Genomic DNA, 27,310 nt, shown 5'->3' with positions numbered 1-27,310 from the left:
AGTTGTGGCGCACGGGCTTAGTTGCTCTGCAGCATGTGGGATCTTCCTGGGCCAGGGATCAAACCCGTGTCCCCTGCATTGGCAGGAGGATTGTTAACCACTGCTCCACCAGGGAAGCTGTATTCCTTTTTTTCTTTTGTTTCTTGTCATTTCTTTCAGGGCTCAAAGAGCCTATTTTTTAAACTTTATTGAGGTACAATTTACATAACATAAAATACACCCATTTGGGGCTTCCCTGGTGGCACAGTGGTTAAGAATCTGCCTGCCAATGCAAGGGACACGGGTTCGAGCCCTGGCCTAGGAAGATCCCACATGCCATGGAGCAACTAAGCCTGTGCGCCACAACTACTGAGCCCACGTGCCACAACTACTGAAGCCTGCGCACTTAGATCCCGTGTTCCACAACAAGAGAAGCCAGGACAATGAGAAGCCCACACACCGCAACAAGGAGTAGCCCCTGCTCACTGCAACAAGAGAAAGCCCACGCACAGCAACAAAGACCCAACACAGGCAAAAAAAAAAAAAAAGAAAAAAAAATACACGCATCTTAAGTGTGTAATTCATTGATTTTTCATAAGTTTACCCAGTTGTGCAACCATCATCATAATTCAGTTTTAGAACATTTTCATCACCTCGTAAGATCCTTCTTGCCTGTTTCTATAGATTCACCTTTCCTGATTTCTTATAAATAGAATTATACAATATGTAATTTTTTGTGTATGGCTTCTTTCATTTAGCATAATTTTCGAGGTTTATCCATGTTGTAGCACTAACAAATATTTCATTCCTTTTTATTGTTGAATAGTATTCCATTGTATAGACATATCCATTGTTTAGCTTTTCACCAGTTGATGGACATTTGAGTTTTTACTTTTTGGCTATTATGAGTAATACTGTTGTGAACATTCACATGCATGTCTTTGTGTGCACATATGTTTTCATTTCTCTTGGGTAGATACCTACAAGTGGAATTTCTGGGTTATGTAATACATTCATGTCTATATATATATTTATATATAATGTTTTTCTTTTTTTCTTGGCCATGCCGTGTGGCATGTGGGATCATAGTTCCCCGACCAGGGATCGAACCTGCGCCCCCTGCAGTGAAAGCACGGAGTCTTAATCACTGGACCACTGGGGAAGTCCCATATGTTTATAATTTAAAGAAACTACCAAATTGTTCTCCAAAGTGGCTACATCATTTTACATATCCGTCAGCACTGTATGAGGGCTCCTGTTTATCCACATCCTGGCCAACATTTGTTACTGTCTCTTTTTTTTTTTTAATATACCTATTCTAATAGCTGTGAAACAGTATCTCATAGAGGTTTTACTTTGCAATTCCTTAGTGACTGATGATAACCGAACATCTTTTCATGTGCTTATTTAGTTGTTCTAATATCTTTGATGAAATGTCTATTCAGATCTTTTGCCCATTTTTTGATTGTGACTTAAAGAGTTTTAAGAATGCTTTGTATATCATGGGTACAAGTCCTTTATCGTGTATGTAATTAGCAAATATTTTTTTCAGTCTGCAGCTTGTTTCATTTTCTTAATGGTGTCTTTTGAAGCACAAAAGTTTTGATTTTTAATGAGATCCAATTTATCAGTTTTTTTCTAATATAAATTATGTTTTTGTTATTGTATCTAAGAAATCTTTAATCCAAAGTCTTGAAGATTTCCTACTGTGTTTCCTTTTAAAAGTTTTATAGCTTTAGCTCTTATATTTAGGTTTCTGATCCATCTAAGGACTTGTTTTTAAGTAGGATATGTTATACTTTTAAGATGTACGTTATGACTCCTTTTTGGTTTATCTGTTCTAGGCAGGACAGCAAGGAGATTTCAGTAGTAATATATGTCCTTTCAGCATTGCCCTCTTCCTCTCTGTAACAAGAATACAAAGATTTGAGGAACAGGTATTTATGAATGACTTTTTGGTTCCTTCTGTAGTTGATAAAGTGTACAATAGCCTGTTTTTTTAAATTATCTTTTCCTAAACAATTCCACTCCCACCCTGCCAGCAGCATATTCCCCTATAAGAATGTAGGCCCACACTGTTCTCTGTGAGCTGCTTGAAGACTTCTTCAGATACTTGGTTTATACCTCCACTTCCTATTGTGTGGTAAGCCAGGTGGTGAGATGGGAATAAGAGTGGAAACATCACACAGTCCAAGTAGCAAGAATGGGAAGTTTAGCTGGGTATTCATTGCAGTTGTATTATGTTGTAGCTGTCTAAGAAACTGTCCCTGATCAACTTGAAATTAATGAGAATCTGTTATTTGAAAGAATGAAAATATAAAATCCTTTACCCTTTTTTCTCATGTGTTTCTCTGGTTGTGAGTAATATTGATTTTTAGCCCTTTTTCTCTCAAGGAAGGCCTGTCTTCAGCTCTTTTAAGTTCCCACTGAAAGTCATAATTTTTGTATCATACTCATCAGTGAAACAGTTGTCATAGGGATATGAGTGTATGGCAGCAAGTAGGAACAATTACAGGGTTAAGATTCTATAGTATGGGCTATCATTTTTTTCTTCATTTTCCTATTTCTTTCATTATATTAGGTATTTGACCTTTTAAAGTCTTTGGTTATAAAAAGCTTTAAGGATCTTCAGCTTCTCCAAGGCTCAAAATTTCTTCAGAATCTAGTTCCTCATAGATGTTGTGTTTCAACCATGATCTTGGAAGTGGTAAAGAATAGGTAAGTTCATGAACCATAAGGTTCATAGGGTATTTGGTGTTAAGATCAGAAGATCCTTGAATCCCAAGGGCTGAGTTCTTGGCCACCTTGATAGCAAGGATACAAAACTGAAGTAGGTACCTTTGCTCCTTTCATGCTATTTCCTTTCATGCTATTACTACTCTATTGGCCTGAGTCTTCATTGGCTTTTTAGGTGAGTAGAAAACCGAGTTTTATTTACTTTAACTGTTGCAGTTTGGGACTGATGGATGGAATTGAATTAGCAGTTTTAGACAATTAAATTAGCAGTTTTAGGCAAATCCATTTTAAATCAAGTTGAAAAAACTGGTAACCATCCTAGTTGTTACTTTCATGTTTAATGTTGTATTTCAGAATATATGTTAGCTGTTATAAGTCTTTACTGTGTCATGCTTTGTCTGTGGTTTGTCTCCATGGTTTGCTATATTTAGCTCTATTGACATACTTTGTGTTTACCTGCAGATACTTAGAGGTGCAGAACATTAATGTACTAGGAAAAAAATCACCTATGAGCCAATACAACTTCCAGGTTATACTTACCTCCCCTATTTACCAATCATGTGTGAGCTCTTTCATGTTACAGATAAACATTTTGTAGCAAACTGACTACAACAGTCTCCTCCCTCCAAGATGGGAACTTTAGCCCACAGCACACACTATGCACACACTATTTCTCCACTTCATTCTTGTTAAGATTATTAACAGACTATACTTATTTAGACTTCATAATTTTACTGGTTTCTTTGTTTACATCTATCTTTTTTTTTTTTTTGCGGTACGCGGGCCTCTCACTGTTGTGGCCTCCCACGTTAGGGAGCACAGGCTCCAGACGCGCAGGCTCAGCGGCCATGGCTCACGGACCTAGTTGCTCCGCAGCATGTGGGATCTTCCTGGACCGGGGCACGAACCCGTGTCCCCTGCATCGGCAGGTGGACTCTCAACCACTGCGCCACCAGGGAAGACCTACATGTATCTTTTGAACCTCATACTTTTCACTTGGAAATATGCCATAAGTATATATTTTTTGCAGTAATCCTTTCTGATACGGTTTGTGGATAGTAAACTTTTCATATCTGAAAATGTCTTTGTTTTGCTCTTCCACTTGAACAATAATAGTTGGACGAGGTTTAAAATTCTGAGTTTATAATCAGTTTTACATTGTCTTTTTGCATCTAGAATTGCTGATGAAAAGTCTGATGGTTATCTGATTCTTGTATTATTTTAGATAATCTGTTATTTTTCTTCATGGGAACTTTTAAGACTTTATTTTTATCCTTGATCTTCTGAAATTTAACACAATTTGTGTTTATGTAAGTTCCTTTTTAATTCATTTCTGCTTGGTAATTGGTGTGCCCTCTCACTGTAAGGAGTCATGTCTCCTAAACTCTGTAATGATTTTCTTCTTCTATTTTCTTTGAGTACTGTCTCCCCTTTTTCTTTCTGTTGTCTCCTATTAACTGTTGGAATTTCTTGATCTGTGTGCTGTATCTCTTAATTTTTCTTTCACGCTTTTCATATTTTTATCTTTTTGTGTCAAGTTCAACAAAAATTCCTTAGCTCACTCTTCTCAATAATTATTTCTTCAGCTCTGCCCATTTTATTCTTAGGTCCATTTATTAAGTTTTTCACTCCGTCCATCATGTTTTTATTTCCAAAATTGCTAATTGGTTCTATTTTCATAACAGTTCATTTTTTGTTTCATGCTATACTATTCTTTCTTACTTCTCTGAGGATATTCATTAGACTTTTAAAATCTTCTGTTTGTTCCATTAACCTTTTCCCGTAGCGATTAGTTCTCTTCATTGAGTTTGGTGCTTCTCTTTCATGGTGATATTATTTTCTTGTATTTGGTGGCTATTGCTTATCTCCTTATTACTGTTTTTTATATTCCCCATTAGTTTGTCTGAGAGTGCTGTATCTTTTAACACATTCTACCTCTGTGGCTTGAGGATAGTGGTAGGATGTACCAAAGGCTAATCTTCTAGGTGTGGCATTGCCCTAATCCTCCAGCATGTTGTCATCCTCTTAGAGTGCTGCTCTGCCTCTCAGGCCCAAGCTCCTCTATGCACAGATCCCATCCAAGGACAGGCCTCATGGTTGCTTATTTTTTGGCATAAACTGCGGATGCAGTGGTGTCTTGGAGAAAAAGGTAGAGAAGGCTGCTGTGTACCAAACTGTTCATGCACAAAAGTTGCCCCAAGGTTCCTTCTAGTTCCCAGTATATCTGCCTTTGGTATCTGCTTTTGGAGGCACCCCTTCATTTTACACTGTGTGTTCTGTGGCTTCCTTCTTATATTATGTTCACTTTTTAAGGATTCTTCATAATTTCTAGAGAGTCAAAAACACCTCTTATTTTTCCACATTATCATGGACTGTACGTATACACCACATACAGACATTTGCACATAGGTATAAGTATCTTTTCTGTCATTGGTAGGTATTTGGGGTGGGAAGAATGGAGCATGTGCTCAGTCTATTATCTTGATCCCAGATCTCCAGAGTGTGACTATTATTAAAATCTGTCAAAATGTTATGAGAATCTGTTCACAACTATCTCCTTCATTCTTTAATGCTGCATTATAATTTGTTGCTGTTTAGCAGGTAGATATGATATAAAGGTTATTATAAACATACATTTCCACTATAGTGGGTAACATTAAGTGGTATAACATCACCAAGGATTCTACTGCTTTACAAAGGCTATTTGTAGTTTCAGCTCATGCTTTTGAAACCCAGTCATTCATCAATTCATACTATAGATATGAATATGATATAAGTATGAATATAAATATTCTTACTGTAATTATTTTAGTGCCTTCTATATGCCAGCCTTTGTGCTAGGCTATGTAGGTAAAAATATGACTACAGTGTTACTCTCCATCGTAGAGAGTCTCAGTTTAGAGAAGGAGGCAAACGTGTAAGCATATGTATAGTGTAAGTGTTGTTATTGGCATGAGGGGAATAGAAGAAGCAGCAGTTAACTTCTAGTCATGAAATCTTGAATAGAAATCTCTAATGGTCAGTACATTGAGATATTCCAGTTTCTTCCATATGTTTTTTAATGTTCTGTAGTTTTTGGATTTTCTCAGTGTTCTGTCAGTAGAGATTGCTTGCCTGCCATTCCCATTACTGTTCATTAAGAAATTCAGAATTTATGTGGAGTGTTGGTTATCCAGGTCAAGTTTGGGAAATATGTAACATGGCAGAGAATATAGAGGTAAGGTATTTTACTAAGTTTTTCTTCTTAACTAAACTTTGTTTTCTTGCAGTGTTCACAGTTGGGATCATGTTACTCAAGGCCTGGTAGAACTTGGCTTCATTTTAATGGATTCCTATGGGCCAAAGAAGATTCTTGATGGAAAGACTATTGAAGCCAGTTCAGGTCTTTCTAGAATGCCAAACCAGCATGCATGTAAGCTGGGAGCTAATATCCTGTTGGAAACTTTCAAGGTGAGACTCTAGTTTAGCAACCATTCCCTAATTTTGTTAAATTATATTATAAATAGGGCATTAACTTGGGAGTTTGGGGGACAGGGCAATTTGAGTATGTAGCAGTTTCCCAGGACAGAGATTGGGATAGTAATTGAAACATTATAGACCCAGTTTGATGGAATACTTACTTTCTCACTCATTATTTATATGAGATTCTCATTTATTCTAATTTCTGTTCTTCCTGACCATTTCTTAGAAGTTTGAATATAAGTTAACTTCCTCATGATTTCCTCTAGCAGTAAATCATTTCTGGGTTTTTAAAATTCCCTTATACAAAAAATAATCTTTTAGGTTGCTGTAGAACATCAAGCTTGAAGAATCATGCTTATTGGTTCATTGTTTTTGAAGAACCAAAAATGGGGAATTTACACTCTTCTAATTCATTACCATATTATGACTATCATCTCAATCTTAATTTCTGAAATAGCTTTCAAAAATTCATTTCAAGTTAAAAAAAAGATCATATCTGAGACTAAATAAATTTGCTTTGCTAGTGATTTCTCTAAGACATCTTCTTTACATTCAGTTGTTCACTGTATCTACACACCAAAAGTATCTGCTGAAAATGTTATTTGGAGGCCAATTTAAATGTAAATCTGATGTTCTGATCCAGAACTATGAAGTGAATGCCATATAATAGTCCTTGAGAGTTGTGTATTAGATACATATGACTCTCCTTAACCATAATCTGATTAAAAACATTCTTAGAAAAGAAAATGGTTTTTGTTTCTAAATTAATCTTTTTTAAAACTAAGAAGGTTCCACTTGATTTCACACAGATGTTGGCTTTGTCAAGGTATCTATAGAACATAGAATTTACTGATAATCAAATTATTAGTCCAAGGTCTGAAAGTAATTAGTCTGTACCCCAAAGTTATCAAGTTCAGGTATGAAATTTAACTAAAATTCAAGTAAAAATTTAAAACAGGTCATTTTTTAGGCAATTGCTCTGCTTGTAGAAACTGAGGAAGGGCTTGGTGAAGATTTTCTAGGTTTTCAGAAATTTTCTTGGGCTTTTAAATTTTAAAATAAAAGTTGTGCATACTGTCAGGAATATGGATGTTGGCATGTAATAGATACCTAGGTAGAATTATTCCTGTTTGATGCTGGACCTTATATGTAGCAGTACTTTCATATGATCTCTCTTTTAGGCTAATAAAAGTTTGCCCTGCTAATGAATTGTCTGAGCACAGAATGAGGGTAGAATTGAGTGATTCTTTCCAGATGATTCACATTATATTTGTCTTTGAAATAAACAGTCCAGTTTTACCCATATTCAAACTGTTCTTTAATCTGCCTAACATGCATTGATACAATTGTAAGCTGAAGGTCACCAAGGAATATTTTATTGGTTCTTCTGTTCTTTTTAGATCCATGAGATGATCAGACAAGAAATTCTGGAGCAAGTCCTCAACAGGGTTGTTATCAGAGGATCCTCCCCCATCACTCATTTCATAGGTATTGAACTTTGGAAGGGTGGATAAAGTTGTCAGGAACATTTTTATTTAAATGTCATAATGCTTTTGGTCCTGGAAAAAAAAATTTAATGATACAGTAGATTGACATCTTTAATGACATCTTTGATTATGATGCCAGTAAAACATAAATGCATTTATATTGTCTATGGTTGTCAAGAAGGAAAGGAGCGTATAACTAGTGAGTGAAACTTCTGTCTTGCATCAACTTTCTCTCTTTTTTGTTTGAATACTTCTCAGGTGAGTGCTGTCCTTCTGTTGTCACTCATTGACCTCCCGTTCTCTTAACCCTTGACATTCGTTTTTGTTTTGTTTTGTTTTGTTTTTGCGGTACGTGGGCCTCTCACTGTTGTGGCCTCTCCCGTTGCGGAGCACAGGCTCCAGACGCGCAGGCTCAGCGGCCATGGCTCACGGGCCCAGCCGCTCTGCAGCATGTGGGATCCTCCCGGACTGGGGCACGAACCCATGTCCCCTGCATCGGCAGGCGGACTCTCAACCACTGCGCCACCAGGGAAACCCTAACCCTTGACATTCTGACTTCAGTACTGGTCTCTTTGGTGACCTCTGAATGTTTTGCTCTTTTAATACATATATCCTAATGCCTAAATCCACTGGTCTTATCTTAATCACCAACTTTCTTAATTTCTCTATCATTCTACACTGTTTACAACTCCCCTGAAATTGATAACTGTAATAATTTGCATCTTATCCTGCCTATGATCAGTTTTTCTTTCTTCTTTAGTGATTCCTTTTCTTTCTTCTATCCTTAAATATCAGGGTTCTCCAAAGCTCTGTACTTGACACTTCATTCTACTTTTTTTCTTTCTTTACAGCTTTATTGAAGTATAATTGAGGTACAACAATGTCCACATATTTAAAGTATAACAGTTTGATAACTTTTGACATATGTATACACTGGCAAAACAGAAAGTATCACCACAGTCAAGATGAACATATCTATCACCCACAGATGTTTCCTGGTGCCTCTTTGTAATTTGTTCCTGCATCCCTCTCTTCCTTCCCACCTCTCATCTCTAGTCTGGTCTGCTTTCTGACACTATAAATTTAAAAAATTTTATGTAAATGGAATCCTACAGTGTGTACTCCTTTTTTTTTTTCCTTTCTTTTTGGTCTGGCTTTTTTCACTCAGCATAATTCTTTTGAGATTTTTCTGTAGTTGTCACATGTATCAATAATTGATTCCTTTTTATTGTTAGTAGTATTCCCTGATATGGATATAACCACAATTTATCCATTCACCTGTGTGCAGGTTTTTAGATTGTTTCTAGTTTTGGGCTATCACGAATAAAGCTGCTATGAACATTAATGTATAAGTCTTTCTGAGGATGTATGCTTTCATTTCTGTATGGAAACATGTAATAGTGGAATGGGTACACCATATGGTAGGTGTAGGCTTTATAGTTTAAGAAACTGCCAGACTATTTTCCACAGTCATTGTACCATCTTACATTCCTGTAAGCAGTGTTTCTAGTTGCTCCACATTGTGACCAACTCTTGGTATGATCAGTCTGTTTAATTTTGCTCATTCTAATAGCTATGTAATAGCATCTGATTGTGTTTTTGTTTGCATTTCCTCAATGCCTAATGATATATTGAACATTTGCCATGCTTATTTGTCATTTCTATATTTTCTTTGGTCAAATGTCTGGAAGTCTTTTGTCCATTGTTAAAAAATTGAGTTGTTTCCCTTTTTATTACTGAGTTGTAAGAGTTATTTATATATTCTAAATACAGGCCCTTTTCAGATATATGTTTTGCAGATATTTTCTCCTGGTCTGTGGTTTGACTTTTAATTTTTGTAATAGTGTCATTTGAATAACCAACATTTTTAATTTATCAGTTACCAGTTCATCAATTTCTTTGTATAGTTCCTGCTTTTTATGTCATATATTTAAAAAAATCTTTGCCAAACCCAAGGTCACTAAGATTTTCTCCTATATTTTCTACTAGAAGCTTTATAGTTTCAGCTCTTATACTTAGATCTGTGATCCATTTTTGTTAAATTTTGTATAGGGTGTGACATAACAGGGTTCATCTTTTTGCTTAAGGCTATCCAGTTGTTCCAACACAATTTTTTGAAAAGATTATCTTTTCTTCATGAGGTACCACGACATCTTTATTGAAATCAACGAACCATACATGTGTGGGTCTATTTTAGGAATCTGTTCTATTCCAGTGAGCTATGTGTGTGTTACGTCTTGATTGCTATAGCATCATAATGTGTCTTAAAAGCAATAGTGTAAGTCTTTTAACTTTTGTCTATTCTAGGTCCTTTGCATTTCCAAATAAATATTCTAATCAGTTTGTCAGTTTTTATAAAAGGTCTTCTCAAGTTCTGATGGAGATTGCCTCAAATGTATGGATTAATTGGGGAGAGAATTGGCATCTTAGCAATATTGAGTCTTCTAACCCACGAACACAGTGTATCTCTCCATTTATTTAGGTCTTCAATTTCTTTCAGCAATGTTTGTAGTTTTCAGTGCGTGGATCTTGCATATCTTTTGTCAGTTGATCCCTATTTCATTTTTTTGACACTGTTGTATATAGTATTTTTTAAATTTTCAGTTTCTGATTGTTGATTGCTATTGTGTAGAAATAGTTGCTTTTTTAATATTGACCTTAGATCCTGCAACCATGCTAAATCCACTTATTAGTTCTAGTCGCTTTTTGGCAATTCCTTAGGATTTTCTACATAGAAATCCATAATCTCCAAATCTAGACGTTCTTGATATCAGTGATATGTCTTTTTTCTTTTTTTCTTTATCAGTCTGGCTTAGAAGCTTGCCAGTTTTACTAATCTTTGAAAGAATGAAATTTTAGTTTGAATTTTCTGTTGTTTTTTTTGTTTGTTTTCAATTTCGCCAAATTCTGCTTTTTATTATTTCCTTTCTTTTGCTTGCTTTGGGTTCATTTTGCTCTTTTAAGTGATTGAAAAACATCAAAAGAAGAATATATCATGATACATGAAAATTTTAGACTTCAGAGTTCATAAAATATAGTATTATTGGAATACAGACATGCTCAATCATTTATCTGTTGTCTGTCTTGCTTTTATACTTTACCAGTGGAGTTGAGTTGGTGTATATATATATATATATATATATATATATATATATCTCACATGACCCATTAAGCCTAAAGTAGTTATTGTCTGGCCCTTTACAGAAAAAGTGTGCCAACTTCTGGTCTGTTATATTTACCTAGATATTGAGATTGCTATTTTTTCCTTCCTGATGATTGAAGTTTCCTTTTGTTTGTGTGAAGGGTTTTAACTACAAAATCCATTCTTTTAATAGAAGTAGGGCTAGTCAGGTTATCTAAATCTTCTGGGTGAACTTTGGTAGTTTGTGTCTTTCAAGGAATTTGACCATTTCATCTTAAGTTGTCAAATTTATTGTCATGAAGTTGTTCTGAATATTCCATTTAATGTCTGTAGGATCTATATTGATTTGCCCTTTCTTACTCCTGGAAGCCGTAATTTGCATCTTTTCTCTTTTTCCTGATTAGTCTAGCAAGAGGTTTATCAATTTTATTGATTTTTCTCCAAGAACCAGCTTTTGGTTTCATTGAGTTTCTCTGTTGTTTTTCTGTTTTCAGTTTTATTGATATGTGCTCTTTTTTGTTTTGTTTCTACTGCTACTTTGGGTCAGTCTGTGCTTCTTTTGATTAAAAGCTTATGTCATTCATTTGAGACCTTTCTCTTTTTTTTCCAATACAAGCATTAAACTATAAATTTCCTTCTAAACGTTTCTTTAGCTGCATCCCATAAATTTTGTTTTTTATTTTCATTCCGTTCCAAATACTTTTAATTTCTTTTGTGATTTGTTCTTTAACCCGTGGGTTATTCAGAAGTGTGTTGTTTAGTTTTCAAATATTTGTAGATTTTCCAGGTTTTCTGTTATTGATTTCTAATTTGTGGTTATAAAACATACTTTGTATGATGTGAATTTTTAAAAATTTATTGAGACTTGTTTTATTCTCAGAATATGGTCCATTTTGATAAATGTTCTGCATGCTGTTGAAAATAATATGTATTCTATTATTAGGTAGTTTTCTGTAAATCGCTGAAGTCAGATTATTCAAGTCTCCTGTGTCCTTACTGATTTTGTATCTGCTTATTCTGTTAACTTATTAAGAGAGGGGTGTTGAAATCTCTGACTTTGTATTTATAGAAATGACTGTGCCTTTCAGTTCTATCAGTTTTTGCTTCAGGAATTTAAAAACTCTATTGTAGGGCATAAACATTGAGGATTGTTATGTCCTCTTGGTTAATGGATCCATTAATTATGAAATGACTTTTTTGTTCCTGGCAATATTATTTATTCTGAAGTCTACTTTGATATTAATATAACCTCTGCAGCTTTCTTTTTATCAGTGTTAACATGGTATATTTTTTCCATCTTTTTAGATTTAACTTACTGTGTCTTTATAGTTAACTTGGGTTTTATTATAGACAACATACAATTGTGTTTTACCTTTTTAATCCAATTTGACAATCCCTGACTTTTAATCAGGGCAGGCCATCTACATTTAATGTGATTATCATCTGGCTATTTGTTTTCTACTTTGTCTGTCTGTTTTTTGTTCCCTTTTTTCTCTTCTCCCTTCTCTCTTTTTTTTTTTTTTTTTTTTTTTTTTTTTTTTTTTAGCGGTACGCAGACCTCTCACTACTGTGGCCTCTCCCGTTGCAGAGCACAGGCTCCGGATGCGCAGGCCCAGTGGCCATGGCCCACGGGCTCAGCCGCTCCGCAGCATGTGGGATCTTCCCAGACTGGGGCACGAACCCGTGTCCCCTGCATCGGCAGGTGGACTCTCAACCACTGCACCACCAGGTCAACCACTGCACCACCAGGGAAGCGCCTCCCTTCTCTTGAATTGAGGTTTTTTTTTGGTTTTTAATGATTCCGTTTTATCTTGCTAATTTGATTAGTTATATCTCTTGTTTTATTTTCTTTTGGGTTGCTTTAGGGTTTATGATATACATCTTTAACTTATTACAGTCTACCTTCAAATAGTAGCATACCTCTTTACATATAGTATAAGAGCATTACAACAGTATACTTCCATTTTTTACCCCTACTCCAGTAGCTTTTGTGCATTCTCATGCATTTTACTTCTCTGTCAGTATATTGAATTATATCTACATTGTTATTAATTTAGCTTATTTTTATTTTTATTTTTTTTTATCTTTGGCTGCGTTGAGTCTTCACTGCTGCACACAGGCTTTCTCTAGTTGTGGCGGGTGGGGGCTACTCGTTGTTGTGGTGCTCAGGCTTCTCATTGTGGTGGCTTCTCTTGTTGCAGAGCACGGGCTCTAGGGCGTGCGGTCTTCAGTTGTTGTGGCATACAGGCTCAGTAGTTATGGCTCACAGGCTCTAGAGCACAGGCTCTGTAGTTGTGGTACATGGGCTTTGTTGCTCCACAGCATGTGGGATCTTCCCAGACCAGGGCTCGAACCTATGTACCCTGCATTGGCAGGCAGATTCTTAACAACTGTGCCACCAGGGAAGCCCTAATTTAGCTTTAAACATTTATCTTTTTAAGAATTTTTTAAAATAATAAGTCTTTTAATTTTTACCCATGCGTTTACCATTTCTGGTGCTTTTTCCTTTGTGTAAATCCAGATTTCTATCTAGTATCACTTTCTTTCTGTCTGAAGGACTGCCTTTAATTTTCTTATACTGCTCATCTGCTGACGATGAATTCTTTTGTGTATCAGAAAAAGTCTTCATTTCATGTTACTTCTTTTTTTTTTTTTCTTTTTTTTTGCGGTACGCAGGCCTCTCACAGTTGTGGCCTCTCCCGCTGCGGAGCACAGGCTTCGGACGCGCAGGCTCAGCAGCCATGGCTCACGGGCCCAGCCGCTACGCGGCATGTGGGATCTTCCCAGACCGGGGTGTGAACCCATGTCCCCTGCATCGGCAGATGGACTCTCAACCACTGCGCCACCAGGGAAGCCCTCATGTTACTTCTTAAAAGACATTTTCATTGGGTATAGAATTCTAGATGGACTTTTTTTCTTTTAGTGCTTTAAAGATATTGCTCTACTGAGTTTTGGCTTTCATCATTTCCAGTGAAAAGTCTGCTTTCATTCTCTTTTTTCTTCTCTTTATAATGTCTTTTTTCTTTTTAGATTTCTTCTTTATCAGTGGTTTTAAGCAATTTAATTATGATGTGCTTTAGTGTTGTTTCCTTCATGTTTCTTGTGGTTGAGGTTTGTTAAGCTGCTTGGATCTGTAAGATTATGGTTTTCATCAAGTTTGAAAATTCTTCAGGTATTATCTCTTCAAAAAAATTTTTCTGTCGTCTTCTTCCTCACTGGTGCACGCGTGCACACGCACACACATACACACGGTCTTCTGCGACTCCAGTTACACATATATTAAGTGGCTGTAAGTTGTTAACACAGCTCACGGATATCCTTTCTTTAGTCTTTTTTACTTTGTGTTTCATTATATTGCTGTAAATTCAAATTCCCAAATCTTCTGCAGTGATCTCATCCATTAAAAATTTCATTTTTAGGGCTTCCCTGGTGGCACAGTGGTTGAGTCTGCCTGCCGATGCGGGGGACACAGGTTCGTGCCCTGGTCCGGGAAGATCCCACATGCCGTGCCACATCTTCTTGCAGGATCTTAGTTCCCCAACCAGGGATTGAACCTGGGCCCCTGGCAGTGAGAGCACCAAGTCCTAACCACTGGACTACCAGGGAATTCCCTTCCCTTACCTTCTTGAACATATATTTTAGTTCTTTTAATGTCCTTGTCTTCTTACTCTATCATTGTGTAATTTCTGATCTGTTTTTATTGATTTATTTCCTCTTCGTCATGAGTTGTGTTTTCCTGCTTCTCTGCATGATGAATAATTTTGATTGGATGGCAGACACTGTGAATTTCACATTGTTAATTTGCTGGATTTTTTTTTCCTTCGAATATTTTTGAGCTTTAAGTTTCTTGGAAAGCATTTAATCCTTTTTATGATTATTTTTATGTTGTGCTATGTAAGACGAGACAGCCTTTAATCTAGGGTCAACTTGGTGCTACAATTAAAGCAATGCTCCTTGTATATTATGAGGTGTCTCCACTGTGGGTGTTGTGAATATAAACTGTTTCCTGTCCTTTATGACCTCTGAGAATGGATTTGCCTACTGCTTGCCTGTGATTTTTTCCCTGACTTCAGTTTGTTCTTTCATACAGATGCACTGACTAGCATGCAGCTAACATACAAGGGGAGCTACCTGCACATCTCCAGGCCTCTTTCCGTGCAGCTCTTTCCTTTCTGGTACTCTGCCATGTGAATTCTAGCTGCCTAAACTCTCCTGAATTGTCAACTCTGTCTCTCTAACTCCGGAAGACCGCTGGATTCTGAGTTTCCCCTCTCTGTGCTACTTACTGCCTAGAAACTCTCCAGGCAGTAAGATGGGGCAATTATTATAAGCCTCTCCTCATTTATTTCCCTTCTCTCAGGGATCATTGTCTGTACTGCTTCTTGTCTGGTGTCTGAAAATGGTTGATTCATGTAATTTGGCTTATTTTGTTGTAGATATTTAAAGTGGGAAGATAAATCTGGTTACTCTTACTCCATCCTGGTGGGCAGTGTCTGTCCCTCTTTTTATACATTCTCTTACTTGCAGATATCATACCCCTTCTCATGATTTCAGTTATTTTGGTGGGGTCTTTTGTGGGCATGGCTCCCAAATCTTTATGTCAAGACTCTCCTCTTTCCTTAGTTCAGTGCTTCAATGACTTCATTCCTGCTGGATATTTCCATTTAGTATTTTTTTTCCTTTTACTTCAAATGCAATACTGTTGCCTTCAAACAAATTCCTCTTTCCGTTGTCCCTATTTCTGTTATCTGAAACACGGCTCTGAGTCTCAGAGGCTAGAATTCCTTTTAATCTTCTCAAATATACTTGGTACCTATGTTCTTTCATTCTTTCCCTCATACTGTTACCTCTTTCTTCTTTTTTATACCCTCCCCACACACATACAGCCATTGCCTAATTCCCAGTCTTATAACCTTGCATTTAGACTACTACCACAGCTTCCTAACTGGTTTCCCTGCTTGCTTTTTTCTCTGCAGCGATTCTCCCTGCAAATTGCTGCCAGATCAGTATTCCTAAAATACCACTGTCATTCAAAACTCACCAATACCTTATTTCATAAATTACCAGCTCTTTATCCTGGTATTTAAAGTCCTTGATGGAATTCCCTGGCGGTCCAGTGGTTAGCACTCAGTGCTTTCACTTCCATGGGCCTGGGTTTGATCCCTGATTGCAGAACTAAGATCCCAGAAGCCACGTGCCATGGCCAAAAAAAGTCCTTGACAATTTGATCCAACCTACCTTTCCAGCATTAACTTCCATTATTTACTTTTCTGAATGCTTCACCCTATCTCCACAGATTTCCCCACCATCCTCTGAATATGTCTTACACCTGCCTTTCCTGTAATTTTACTCTTACTTTTCCCTTTAAATATAATAGTTCTTTCCAGTTCTTTGTGCATCTAAATGTTACCCATCTTTTAGAATCCAGCTTAAATTCCTTCTTCTCTTTGCTCTCCTAAAGCACACCATCTCATAATGATCTCTTCCTTTGCGCTCCTTTTTAAACTCTCTCTTTACCATTTGCTAGACAATAAACAATGTTTGGAATTATTAGATTTTTGGTATCATTCTATTCTTTCATTCTTTTAAAATATTTTTTTCTTGACTTCCAGCTAAATTAACATTATTGAAGGAAGAGAGACCAGGTTTTGTGCTTTTGAATATTCCTTATAGGACCATATTATTATGCTTGCACATAATAGAAATTCATAAATATTTATTGATTTATTTCAGGTTGGAAATATGAAGACAATGTGTGCTACTTATTCAGGCAGTATAATGGGTTTCTTCCTTTCTTTTAGACAGTTTAATTTTTGTAGTCTTATACTATCACCAGAAGAAATTTTACAAGTATCCTGGTTACATTGACCTTAAAGTATTAATACATAGAATCAGTAGAAATCTATGTTGCAGTGTACTTGACTTATTTGAGAAAGAAACAAAAAACTTTTTACCATTTCTTTCTCCATTTTATGTTCTTTTTATTTGAAACGTTTTTAGTTATTTGAGGCAACTGATGATAGATTCTGTTTTTCAGACCTGCTTTCAAATATCATCATGTATTCACCCTTAGTTCTTCAAAGTTGTTCTTCTAAAGTCACAGAAACTTTTGACTATTTGTCCTTTCTGCCCCTTCAAACCGTACAAGGGCTGCTGAAGGCAGTGCAGGTAAGTCTTGACTCCTAAGGAGCTTAGCACAACTGAGGTTGAACTGCCGAGTGGAGGTCTGATGTATTTCTTACACATATGTATGTGTAAGAAATACTGTTTCCCTTGATTCTAGAACATAAAACTTTCTATTAAAATAGAGTCTATTTTCCAAGTTTACCCCCTCTTCATAGTGCAATTCTCTCTCCTTTGATTCAGTTTCAAGTTAGTGAAGTAATTGAAAGGCTCTTAGGAAATTATTAATTGAGGACAGTAGGTTTAAAGGTATTCACAACTAGTTTCAATTTAGCATTTCAAAATATAAAATTGTCCTTATTACTAAGTGTAATAAACAATGCAACTTGTTTATAAAACAGAGCCAAACTTTCTTATAAAAGCCAAATGGTAACGGTATTGAGTAGAAATGTGCTAAGGCTAATAAACAAATTGCTGTTTTTACCTACTGATTCTTCCTCTTTCAGCCCCTTCTAAAAGTCAGCTTGTCAATAAGAGACTCCTTGATACTTGTCCTTCGGAAAGCTATGTTTGCCAGGTATGTAGCCTCCCATGAGATCTGAGGAAGTGATGCTTTCTAATGTTACTTAGAGTCCTCTCTGCAGTCATCTCTAGTACAGCCTGTTCACAGCAGTCATGCAAATTCCTGACCCAAGCTAGAGATGATAATACCATCTCCTAAAGATATTATGAGATGGGTAATATGTGGGAAGCATTTGTTACTTTAAGGATAGGATACCAAATTAATATCACATTGGCCATATTATAATATACTCATGGATATTCAGAGGAGCAACTAGTAAGTAGCCACATGCTATTTATCCCTATTGTAGAATTGACAGTTTGTTGTTACTCCTTACCCAAAAGCATGTCTGATAGGCCAAGGTTGTATATTGTAGCACCTATAACATGAATTAATCATTGAGCCTCAGTGAGATGAGTGTATCATTTTTCTGGATGGAGGGTTTATAAGGCACCAACCGCTGCACTCTATGAAGAAAGGAAGTGCTCCTTTAAACTCAAAGAAAATCAACAATTTCCTTTGCTATATTTAGTACTTACATTTGAATTATCAACCCATTGTACAGCCTTTCCGCACTCTTGTTCTCATTTCCTTCATAGACTTGTCAGCGGGATGGAGGAAAGTATAGATAGTGTCATGAGATTAAGTAGATAATGCAAAATTCAGCTGAATTCCTGTACTACTAATTGCCGTGAACAGCTGATGCCTTTTTTTTTTTTTTTGGTACGTGGGCCTCTCACTGTTGTGGCCTCTCCTGTTGCGGAGCACAGACTCTGGACACGCAGGCTCAGCAGCCATGGCTCACGGGCCCAGCTGCTCCGCGGCATGTGGGATCTTCCAGACCGGGGCACAAACCCATGTCCCCTGCATCGGCAGGCGGACTCTCAACCACTGCGCCACCAGGGAAGCCCCAGTGCCTTATTTTGAGTATATAAATTCAATTTATTTTGCTCTGTGCTTCATTGTTCATACATATTCATTTCCTGTACAGAACTAACTGAATTTTTCTGACCCAGAAGCCTATTCCTGTGAAATCAGTACTGTTTGGTAACTTCTTCTCTGTCTATTCCTGAGCTAGCCAGCTTGATGCCCGAAAATCTGCAGTTGCTGGGTTTTTGCTGCTCCTGAAGAACTTTAAAGTTTTAGGCAGCTTGTCGTCTTCTCAGTGCAGTCAGTCTATTGGTATTAGCCAGGTAAGGATTTTTTTTCACAGCAGCTTATAGTGTGTGCACTGATGCAGGAGCTGATGATGTGCAGACTCTTTTCTTTTACTCCTGTTCTGGTTGTACAAATGATCCTGAAACTGAGAGTCTGATGATGATGATGATATCAGCCAACACTTTTTAATGGAAAATTTGCTATGTGTTTTTCAATATGGTAGTCCCTAGCCTCAACGTGGCTGTTGAACTGAATATTGATTGAAATGTGGCTAGTTCAAATTGAGTGTTGCTCTGTGTGTAAAACACACACGGGATTTTGAAGATTCTGTGTGTGATAAAAGAATGTAAACTATCTCATTAATAATTTTTTATTTTGATTATGTGTTGAGATAATATTTTGGCTGTGTTGGGTTAAATAAAATATTAAAATTAATTTCACCAGTTTCTTTTTACTTTTTTGATTTGGCTACTAGAAAATTTAATATTATATATGTGGCTTGCATATGTGATTTGTATTGTGTTTCTACTGGACAGCACTGTGCTAGACTCTGTGCTAAGTGCTTTACATTTATTTTCTCGTTTAATCTTCACGGCAATTCTCTGAGGCTAAATACTGTTATTGACCCCAATTTTAATAGTTTATTTACTTTGTCCATCTGTTAAAACTGGTAACCTGAGAAAACAAAACATTTTACAGTAATTTGATAATCAAGGTTTTGCAGCAATAAAATTCTTTGTCATTTAAATTCAGTAATATACGATTTGTAAGTAAGAGACGTATCTGTTTACTAGTTTCATTAAGAATCCTTTATTGCTCTGGTATAACTATACAAAACTTTTGTTTATAACATATGGCATAGATTAAATATTAGGAACACTGGGTATGATTTATGTATTGTTATTATCCCCAATTTAAGGGTAAGAAAACTGAGACTGAGAGAGGTTAAATAACTTGCCCAAGGTGATATGGCCAGTGATGGGTAGAACTGGGATTTGACCTCAGTCAGTATTAACTTCTTCACTAAGATGCCTGAAGTAAGGATTAGGAGTTCTTGGTCTATAATGGCTGAATTTATTATGTGAATCAAACAAGCAGTGTTATTCTTTGTCAAGTCCATATCTAAACAAAACAACTACCTACCTCTAAACCTCTCAGGGGTTCACGGAACCAAAAAGAGCTCAATTCTTCTAGCTATTGAAGACATTTAAGGAAGTCTTTTAGACCTTTTATGTAAAATCAAGTTTATTATGACTACTGAATTCTAGAGGCATGAAATAATCTGTGTGCCTTCCTAAGCAGGTGACATTGCAAGGAAAATCTTAAGGAATAAGGAATAGTTAATTTTTTTAAGTGCTTGAAAATTCTCTTAGTCCAAACTAGAATAAGAGTGATAACTTATCATGGCCTAATAATGATTATAATGTCTGCCTCAGTCCTGGGTTTTGGCATATGGGGAAAGCTAAATGTAAGGTTCTTTGACCAAGTACATCAGCTCATTTTACCCCCTTAATAGAAATGACTTACTCTGGTAAGATAGTCATGAACTGGCCTCTCTTCTTTTCAGGTCCATGTGGATGTCCATAGCCGTTACAATTCTGTCGCCAATGAAACCTTTTGCCTTGAGATCATGGATAGTTTGAGGAGATGCTTAGGCCAGCAGGCTGATGTTCGACTCATGCTTTATGAGGTAAATCAGCAGAGTGAAGAGATGTAGTACTTCCCTCCCCAACTCCACTAATAATCCTTTTAACTTTAATAATTTTTTTTCTGATTATCAAAGTACAGTAGATACGCTCGTATTTAATGCAGTTAGGACCAGTAGTTAGTGATGCTTAGCCAAAAAGTCGTTTAAGGTGAGGAATCATAAAGAATAGTTAAAACACCTTAAATGTTTTATTTTAATTTGAAATATTTAAATGTACTGTTAATTTACCAGTATTTTGTTTTAAGGCCAAGTTCTTTTGGTTTTGAGTATGAGTCTGCCATTTGGAACTTCCTGTCTCTCAAGCGAACCATAACTTTAATGTATTGCCTATAATTTCAAGTCTTTGCTTACGTAAAGTAGGATAAAAACTTTAAGACACTTCAGATACAGTCTTAGTATAGAAATCTTCTAGATATGTTTAGTTTTTCCCCTAAGTTTTTATAATTGTCTTACCCCTAATTCATCAGAAATTGGTTTTAGAGATTTACTTTTATTAAGTCTTTCCAAAATATTCAACTTAGTTTTTATGAAAACAACTTCTCATTTTTTTGTTGCTGTTGTTTTTGGCCATGCCACATGGCTTGTGGGATCTTAGTTCCCCGACCAGGGATTGAGTCTGTGCCCTCGGCAGTGAAAGTGCAGAGTCCCAACCACTGGACAGCCAGGGAATTCCCAGAAACAACTTCTTTTTCATTTTGCACCTGGTTTCCAACAGTTTACAGAATGTCTGATTAGATCACATAATTAACAGTGATGGTACAATTAGCAAAAACTGAGTGGAACAAATATTACTACTGACTTGTGATTAGGATATAATTCAGCCAGTGGGAACAGAAGTTTGCAGTCATGAGGGATTGCACTACGATTGCTAGCATTTAGTATGCTGTGTACTTCAGCATACATATTTCATAGGATGGAGAGCATTCGATAATCTAGCAAGTAGATTAAGTGGAAGTCATTTCAGAGAACAGCTATTGTAATACTTTTATTTGCCCTTTTAAAAATAACATTTATTGAGCTACAGTGGTTGCCAGGCACTGTACCAGACATCAGATTTTTCAGGTTTATTGTAGAAAATATAGAAAATACAGGGAAAAAAAAATATATATATATATTTTTTTTCGGTACGCGGGCCTCTCACTGTTGTGGCCTTTCCCGTTGCGGAGCACAGCCTCCGGACGCGCAGGCTCAGCGGCCATGGCTCACGGGCCCAGCCGCTCCGCGGCATGTGGGATCTTCCCAGACCGGGGCACGAACCCATGTCCCCTGCATCGGCAGGCGGACTCTCAACCACTGCGCCACCAGGGAAGCCCCAGGAAAATATTTTTTAAAATATTATTACTAATCCCAGCACTCATATATGTATATTTATACAAAATAGGAATCATAAGATTTAGCTAGCTTTTATCTCTTAGTATTATGTTTAAGTATTTTCCCATTTCATTAAATGTTCTTTGACACATAATTTTTAATGCTAAAAAGTGTTCTTTATGTATACAGTATTTTATTTAACTGTTTTGGGGCATTTCTGTTGTTTCCAGTTTTTCACCATGAATGTTGTTGTACCTGAATATTTGACCACATTGCTGGGTTAAAGATTAGAACATTTTAAAGTCTACTGGCATACTCTGGCAAGCACTGAATTTTTTTTAATAATTAAAAATATCTTTGTTCAACATTCATTTGTGGTAAAACTCTCAGACGCTCTTAGCAAATAAGATTAGAGGGGAATTCCTCAACCTGATAAAGGGTGTCTATGAATCCTACATCTAATATAAATAGTGAGAGACTTAATGCGTTTCCCCTTCCATCAGGAACAAGGATATTTGTCCTCAAAACTTTTATTCTGCATTAAAGTGAAGGTCTGATCCAATGCAGCAAGGCAAGAAAAAGAAATAGAGACACACAGATTTGAAAGGATGAAGTAAAGCTGTGTTGTTCACTTAGTGTACATAGACAATACCAAAAAGTCTGCAAAAAATGAGTTTACTAAGGTTGTAGAATACAAGATCAATAACCATGCAAAAATCAATTATAGTTCTATTTTCTAGCAATGAACAGTTTGAAATTGAAAGAAAGCAATATTTATAGTAGATTAAAAAATACTTAAGGATAGATTCAACAAAATATGCACAAGATATGTACACTTGAAGACCTCAAAATAGCTGAGAGACATTAAAGAATTAAATAAATGGAGAGATATGCAGTGTTCACAGATGAGAATGCTTAATGTTAATGTTTTTAAGTCTCAGAAATATCTGTAGATTCAATGAAATCCCAGGCTTTTTTTGTAGAAATTAAGAAGTTAATTGTAAAATTTATGTGGGGCTTCCCTGGTGGTGCAATGGTTAAGAATCCTCCTGCCAATGCAGGGGACACAGGTTCGAGCCCTGTTCCGGGAAGATCCCACATGCCGCGGAGCAACTAAGCCCGTGCGCCACAACTACTGAGGCTGTGCTCTAGAGTACGTGCTCCGCAACAAGAGAAGCCACCGCAATGAGAAGCCCGCGCACCGCAACGAAGAGTAGCCCCCGCTCTCTGCAACTAGAGAAAGCCTGCACACAGCAACGAAGACCCAATTCAGCCAAAAATAAATAAATACATTTTAAAATGTATATAATAATAATAAAATTAATGTGGAGTGTAAACCACCTAAAATGAACAAAACAATTGAACAAGTATAAAGGTCAGTTGAGTTTTTAAAATTAATTAATTAATATTTTGGCTGCGTTGGGTCTTCGTTGCTGCGCGCAGGCTTTCTCTAGTTACAGTGAGTGGGGGCTACTCTTCGTTGCGGTGCGGTGGCTTCTCTTGTTGCGGAGCACGGGCTCTAGGCGGGCTTCAGTAGTTGTGGCACACGGGCTTAGTTGCTCCGTGACGTGGGATCTTCCCGGACCAGGGCTCGAACCTGTGTCCCCTGCATTGGCAGGCGGATTCTTAACCACTGCACCACCAGCGAAGTCCCTGGTCAGTGGAGTTTTGACGGAAATCCCAAGGTAATTCATTGGAGAGAGGATGGTCTTTTCAATAAATGGTGCTGGAACAATTGTTTGTTGTATTGGGGGTCCCCAAAACCACCTCTGTGTTTAAAGATTTCTTTAGAAGGACTGATAAAACTGAGCGTAAATTTGTTCTCATGGCTGAGATTTACAGTTAAAGGATACAAAGCAAAAAACAGCAGAGGCGAGAGGCACATAGGCTGAAGTCCACAGGAGGACCAGGTGCAAGCTTCTAAGAGTCCTCTCCAAGTGAGATTGCACAGGATGCACTTAATTCTTCCAGCAAATGAGTTGTGATAACGTATGCAAAGCATATTCAAATAAGTTGTGATAACATATGCAAAGCATATTCTACTAGGGAAGCTTATTAGAGAGCACCCAAGGTTTTTTATTGGCAGCTGGTCACATAGGCACCCTTACTTATTAGCACATACCAAAATTCCTAACTCCCAGAAGGAAATCAGGTTTTCAGCATAAACTATATTGTTTGTACAAACAGTTTAGGCACAGTAAGCTTCTCATTGTTTAGGGAGTTTTATATCAGTATAGGAAAAAACTGTTTACCAGCCAAATTCCCAGCCACCAGCCAAGGGCCAACCTTGGAAGCAGACCTTTCTAAGGATAGCAATCTCAGACCACTGTGTTAATAACTCTTTTCTGCACAGTCATCCATATTCAAAAAAAAAATCTCAATCTTATCTACCTCCAAATTTTAAAAATTACCTTGTAGCCGCCACCCTTCCCGTCCTTCTTTCCTCCTGCGTGGGGCTGAATGGGGTTCCGCGATGCCCTCTGCCGTGAGGCGTTGGCGATTCCTCAGCACCCTGAGCACTGCTGACTCTTCTTCCTTCGGCCAGAAACCCTCCTCCTTGGGCCCGCGCGGGAGGAGCGGAGCGGCAAGTCCGCCAGTCCCAGTCTCTTTCCCTGGCAGCGGCGGCTTCTTCCGTAGGACAGTATGTTCAAGAGCATGGCCGAATTTGAGCCTGACTCCGGCGGGAGAGTGAAGGGGGTTACTGTTGTTAAACCAATAGTTTATGGTAATGTTCCTCCATATTTTGGAAAGAAGAGAGAAGAGGATGGGCACACCCATCAGTGGACAGTATATGTAAAACCATACAGAAATGGGGATATGTCAGCGTATGTGAAGAAAATCCAATTTAAATTATATGAAAACTATGGCAATCCTTTAAGAGTTGTTACTAAGCCTCCATATGAAATTACTGAAACAGGTTGGGGTGAATTCGAAATAATCATCAAAATATTTTTCATTGATCCTAATGGAAGACCTGTAACCCTGTATCATTTATTAAAGCTATTTCAGGGGCTTCCCTGGTGGCGCAGTGGTTAAGAATCTGCCTGCCAATGCAGAGGACATGGGTTCGAGCCCTGGTCTGGGAAGATCCCACGTGCCGCGGAGCAACTAAGCCCGTGAGCCACAACTACTGAGCCTGCACGTGTAGAGCCTGTGCTCCACAACAACAGAAGCCATGACAGTGAGAAGCCCGCACACCGCAACGAAGAGTAGCCCGCGCTCGCCGCAACTAGAGAAAGCCTGTGCACAGCAACGAAGACCCAACACAGCCAAAAATTAATTAATTTAAAAAAAACAAAACTATTTCAATCAGACACCAGTGCAATGCTGGGAAAAAAGACAGTGGTTTCAGAGTTCTATGATGAAATGATATTTCAAGACCCAACAGCAGTGATGCTATAATTATTAACAACATCTCGTCAGCTTACCTTAGGAGCCTATAAGCATGAAACGGAATTTGCAGAACTTGAAGTGAAAACCAGAGAAAAATTAGAAGCTGTGGGAAAAAAAACAAACTTTGAAATTGCAGAGCTTAAAGAGAGATTAAAAGCAAGTCGTGAAACTATAAATTGTTTAAAAAATGAAATCAGGAAACTCAAAGAAGATGATCAGACAAAAGAAATATAAACAGTTCTGAAAACTCAGTAAGTGAAACTAAAAATAAGGTGGAGTTTAAAGGAGAGATGGACTACAAATACTGCGATGTTTCTTAGAGGAACTGCACATATAGTTGTCAGCCATAAATTTCTCAGCAATGGGGTCAAAGTATTTGTACTTTACAAGCAATCTTTAATGTGAAATATATCTGTATAATGCTGTATAGGCATTTTATCAACCCATTTCAGGGTAGTTCTGTGATACTAAGCACAATTTTAAAACATTTTTACTGCATTGTATGTATAACTTATCCTTTTGACAGACATCAAAATTTCATTATAAAGTATAACTTGTACAAGTTTTGTACTTCCCTAGTAGTTAAATTCATGGTAAAATTAATGTGTATATTTAATTTCTTAAGTTCTTACCTGCCCCCATCCCAACTCTTTTGTATCTGATGTGCCCAGTAAGCACACAATAAATGTAGTTTACAGATGCTGGGGGGAAAAAATTACCTTTTAATGGATCATAGACCTAAATCTGTTAGGATATTGTTGTTCATTTATTCATCAAAGAGCTTATTTGTCCTCTGTTTGATTCCTTTTAGGGGTTATATGATGTCCTTCGAAGAAATTCTCAGCTGGCTAATTCAATCATGGAAACTCTGCTCTCACAGGTAAAATGTATTTTTATGGATATAAGGGAACAGATACTAAGGCATTAAGAGGCGATTGACATTCTTCATAATTTTCAAAACATGAAATAGTTCCCAACTAGTGCAGTGGTACATTGTGACCATGCCTGAGGTATGTGATGCTATTTCATGTTGTTTTATTTTAATCACCACTTATTGCCATTATCTGACAGTTATCCCTCTCAGTTAACAGTCTACATCCTAAGTTAGAAGGACGTTCTGAAGAACCATTTATACAGAGGCCATCAGCAGCTTTATTTGTTATGTTTATTTCTGAAAGAAGAAAAAGAGATTTGGAGAAAATATAGCACAATATTGACATTTGTTCAATCTGAGTGACATATTAATGAGTGTCTATTAGGTTATTTTCTGTATTTCTCAGTTTTAAAAAAAGCTTTAAATTATGAACTATTTCAGAGGATTATCAAGATGAGAAGAATTCAACTGGAGAATATCTGCTGTAAATAAGACCTTTTACTCAACGTTTATTCATTAAGCATTTATTTGAATGTTTGTTTAATAACAGTTTAATAACAGTTTTGTGGTGATATAATTCACATACCATGCAATTCACCCATTTAAAAAAATATAACTCATATATTTGCAGAGTTGTGCAACCATCACCATAATCAATTTGAGAACATTTTATCACCTCAGGAAAAAAGAACCCTACACCATTTAGCTACCACCCTCTAATTCTCCCATGCTTCCCCCAACCTCCTACCCCTAAGCAATCACTTATCTTCTGTCCCTATAGATTTGCCTATTCTGGACATTTCCTGTAAATGGAATCATACAGTGTGTGGTCTTTTGTGACTGACTTCTTTCACTTAACCTGATGTTTTCAGGGGTCATCCATGTTGTAGCATGTATCAGTGCTTCGTTCCTTTTTATGGCTAAATAATATTTCATTACATGAATCTTTTTATATATTGAGAGAGTTCAAGATACTATTATGTACTAATAGTAATGACAACAGTACCTAATGTTTAGCACTTACAGAAGGCCAAGAAATTTATGACGCGCTATATGGTGGATGATCTCATTTAGTCCTCACAAAACCCTGTGAAAGAAGAACTGTTGTCTCCATTTTACAGATGTATATTTTAAGGGTCTGAGAGGTTAAGTAATTTAATTTGCCCAAGGTCACACAGTTAATCAGTGGCAGAGCTGGGATTTGAACTCAGATCGTGTAGCTCAAGAGTCCAAGCATGTTATTCTCCTATTTGGAGTTGATTAAGCTTTTTGGATCTGTAAGTTGATGCTTGTCACCAAATTTGAGAAATGTCCACTGATTATTTCATCAAATATTTTTTTCTATCCCCTTTTTCTCTCCTTTCCTTCTGCGACT

The 27,310-nt window shown here is 37.0% G+C and overlaps 1 protein-coding gene and 1 pseudogene across 4 annotated transcripts in view; both read left to right on the top strand.

Moving 5' to 3' along the window:
- FANCI (FA complementation group I) overlaps positions 1 to 27,310 on the top strand; it is an 80,075-nt gene that overhangs the window by 29,039 nt on the left and 23,726 nt on the right. For all 3 annotated transcript variants that reach the window (XM_082619817.1, XM_082619816.1, XM_082619818.1), the window contains exons 11-19: positions 1,824 to 1,916; positions 2,561 to 2,697; positions 5,985 to 6,165; positions 7,578 to 7,665; positions 16,844 to 16,974; positions 17,436 to 17,506; positions 18,570 to 18,684; positions 20,217 to 20,339; positions 25,873 to 25,941. In XM_082619817.1, coding sequence (XP_082475943.1) covers positions 1,824 to 1,916; positions 2,561 to 2,697; positions 5,985 to 6,165; positions 7,578 to 7,665; positions 16,844 to 16,974; positions 17,436 to 17,506; positions 18,570 to 18,684; positions 20,217 to 20,339; positions 25,873 to 25,941 — 1,008 coding nt within the window. The remainder of the gene's footprint in view (positions 1 to 1,823; positions 1,917 to 2,560; positions 2,698 to 5,984; positions 6,166 to 7,577; positions 7,666 to 16,843; positions 16,975 to 17,435; positions 17,507 to 18,569; positions 18,685 to 20,216; positions 20,340 to 25,872; positions 25,942 to 27,310) is intronic.
- On the top strand, positions 24,271 to 25,345 carry LOC309803285 (YEATS domain-containing protein 4-like; annotated as a pseudogene). The gene is made up of 2 exons: positions 24,271 to 24,688; positions 24,989 to 25,345. The product of its transcript is annotated as a YEATS domain-containing protein 4-like (transcript).

Source organism: Mesoplodon mirus, assembly GCF_964341445.2.
Source record: "Mesoplodon mirus genome assembly, chromosome: 4".
Classification (NCBI taxonomy): domain Eukaryota; kingdom Metazoa; phylum Chordata; class Mammalia; order Artiodactyla; family Ziphiidae; genus Mesoplodon; species Mesoplodon mirus.
This window is presented reverse-complemented; position numbering and strand designations above follow the sequence as displayed.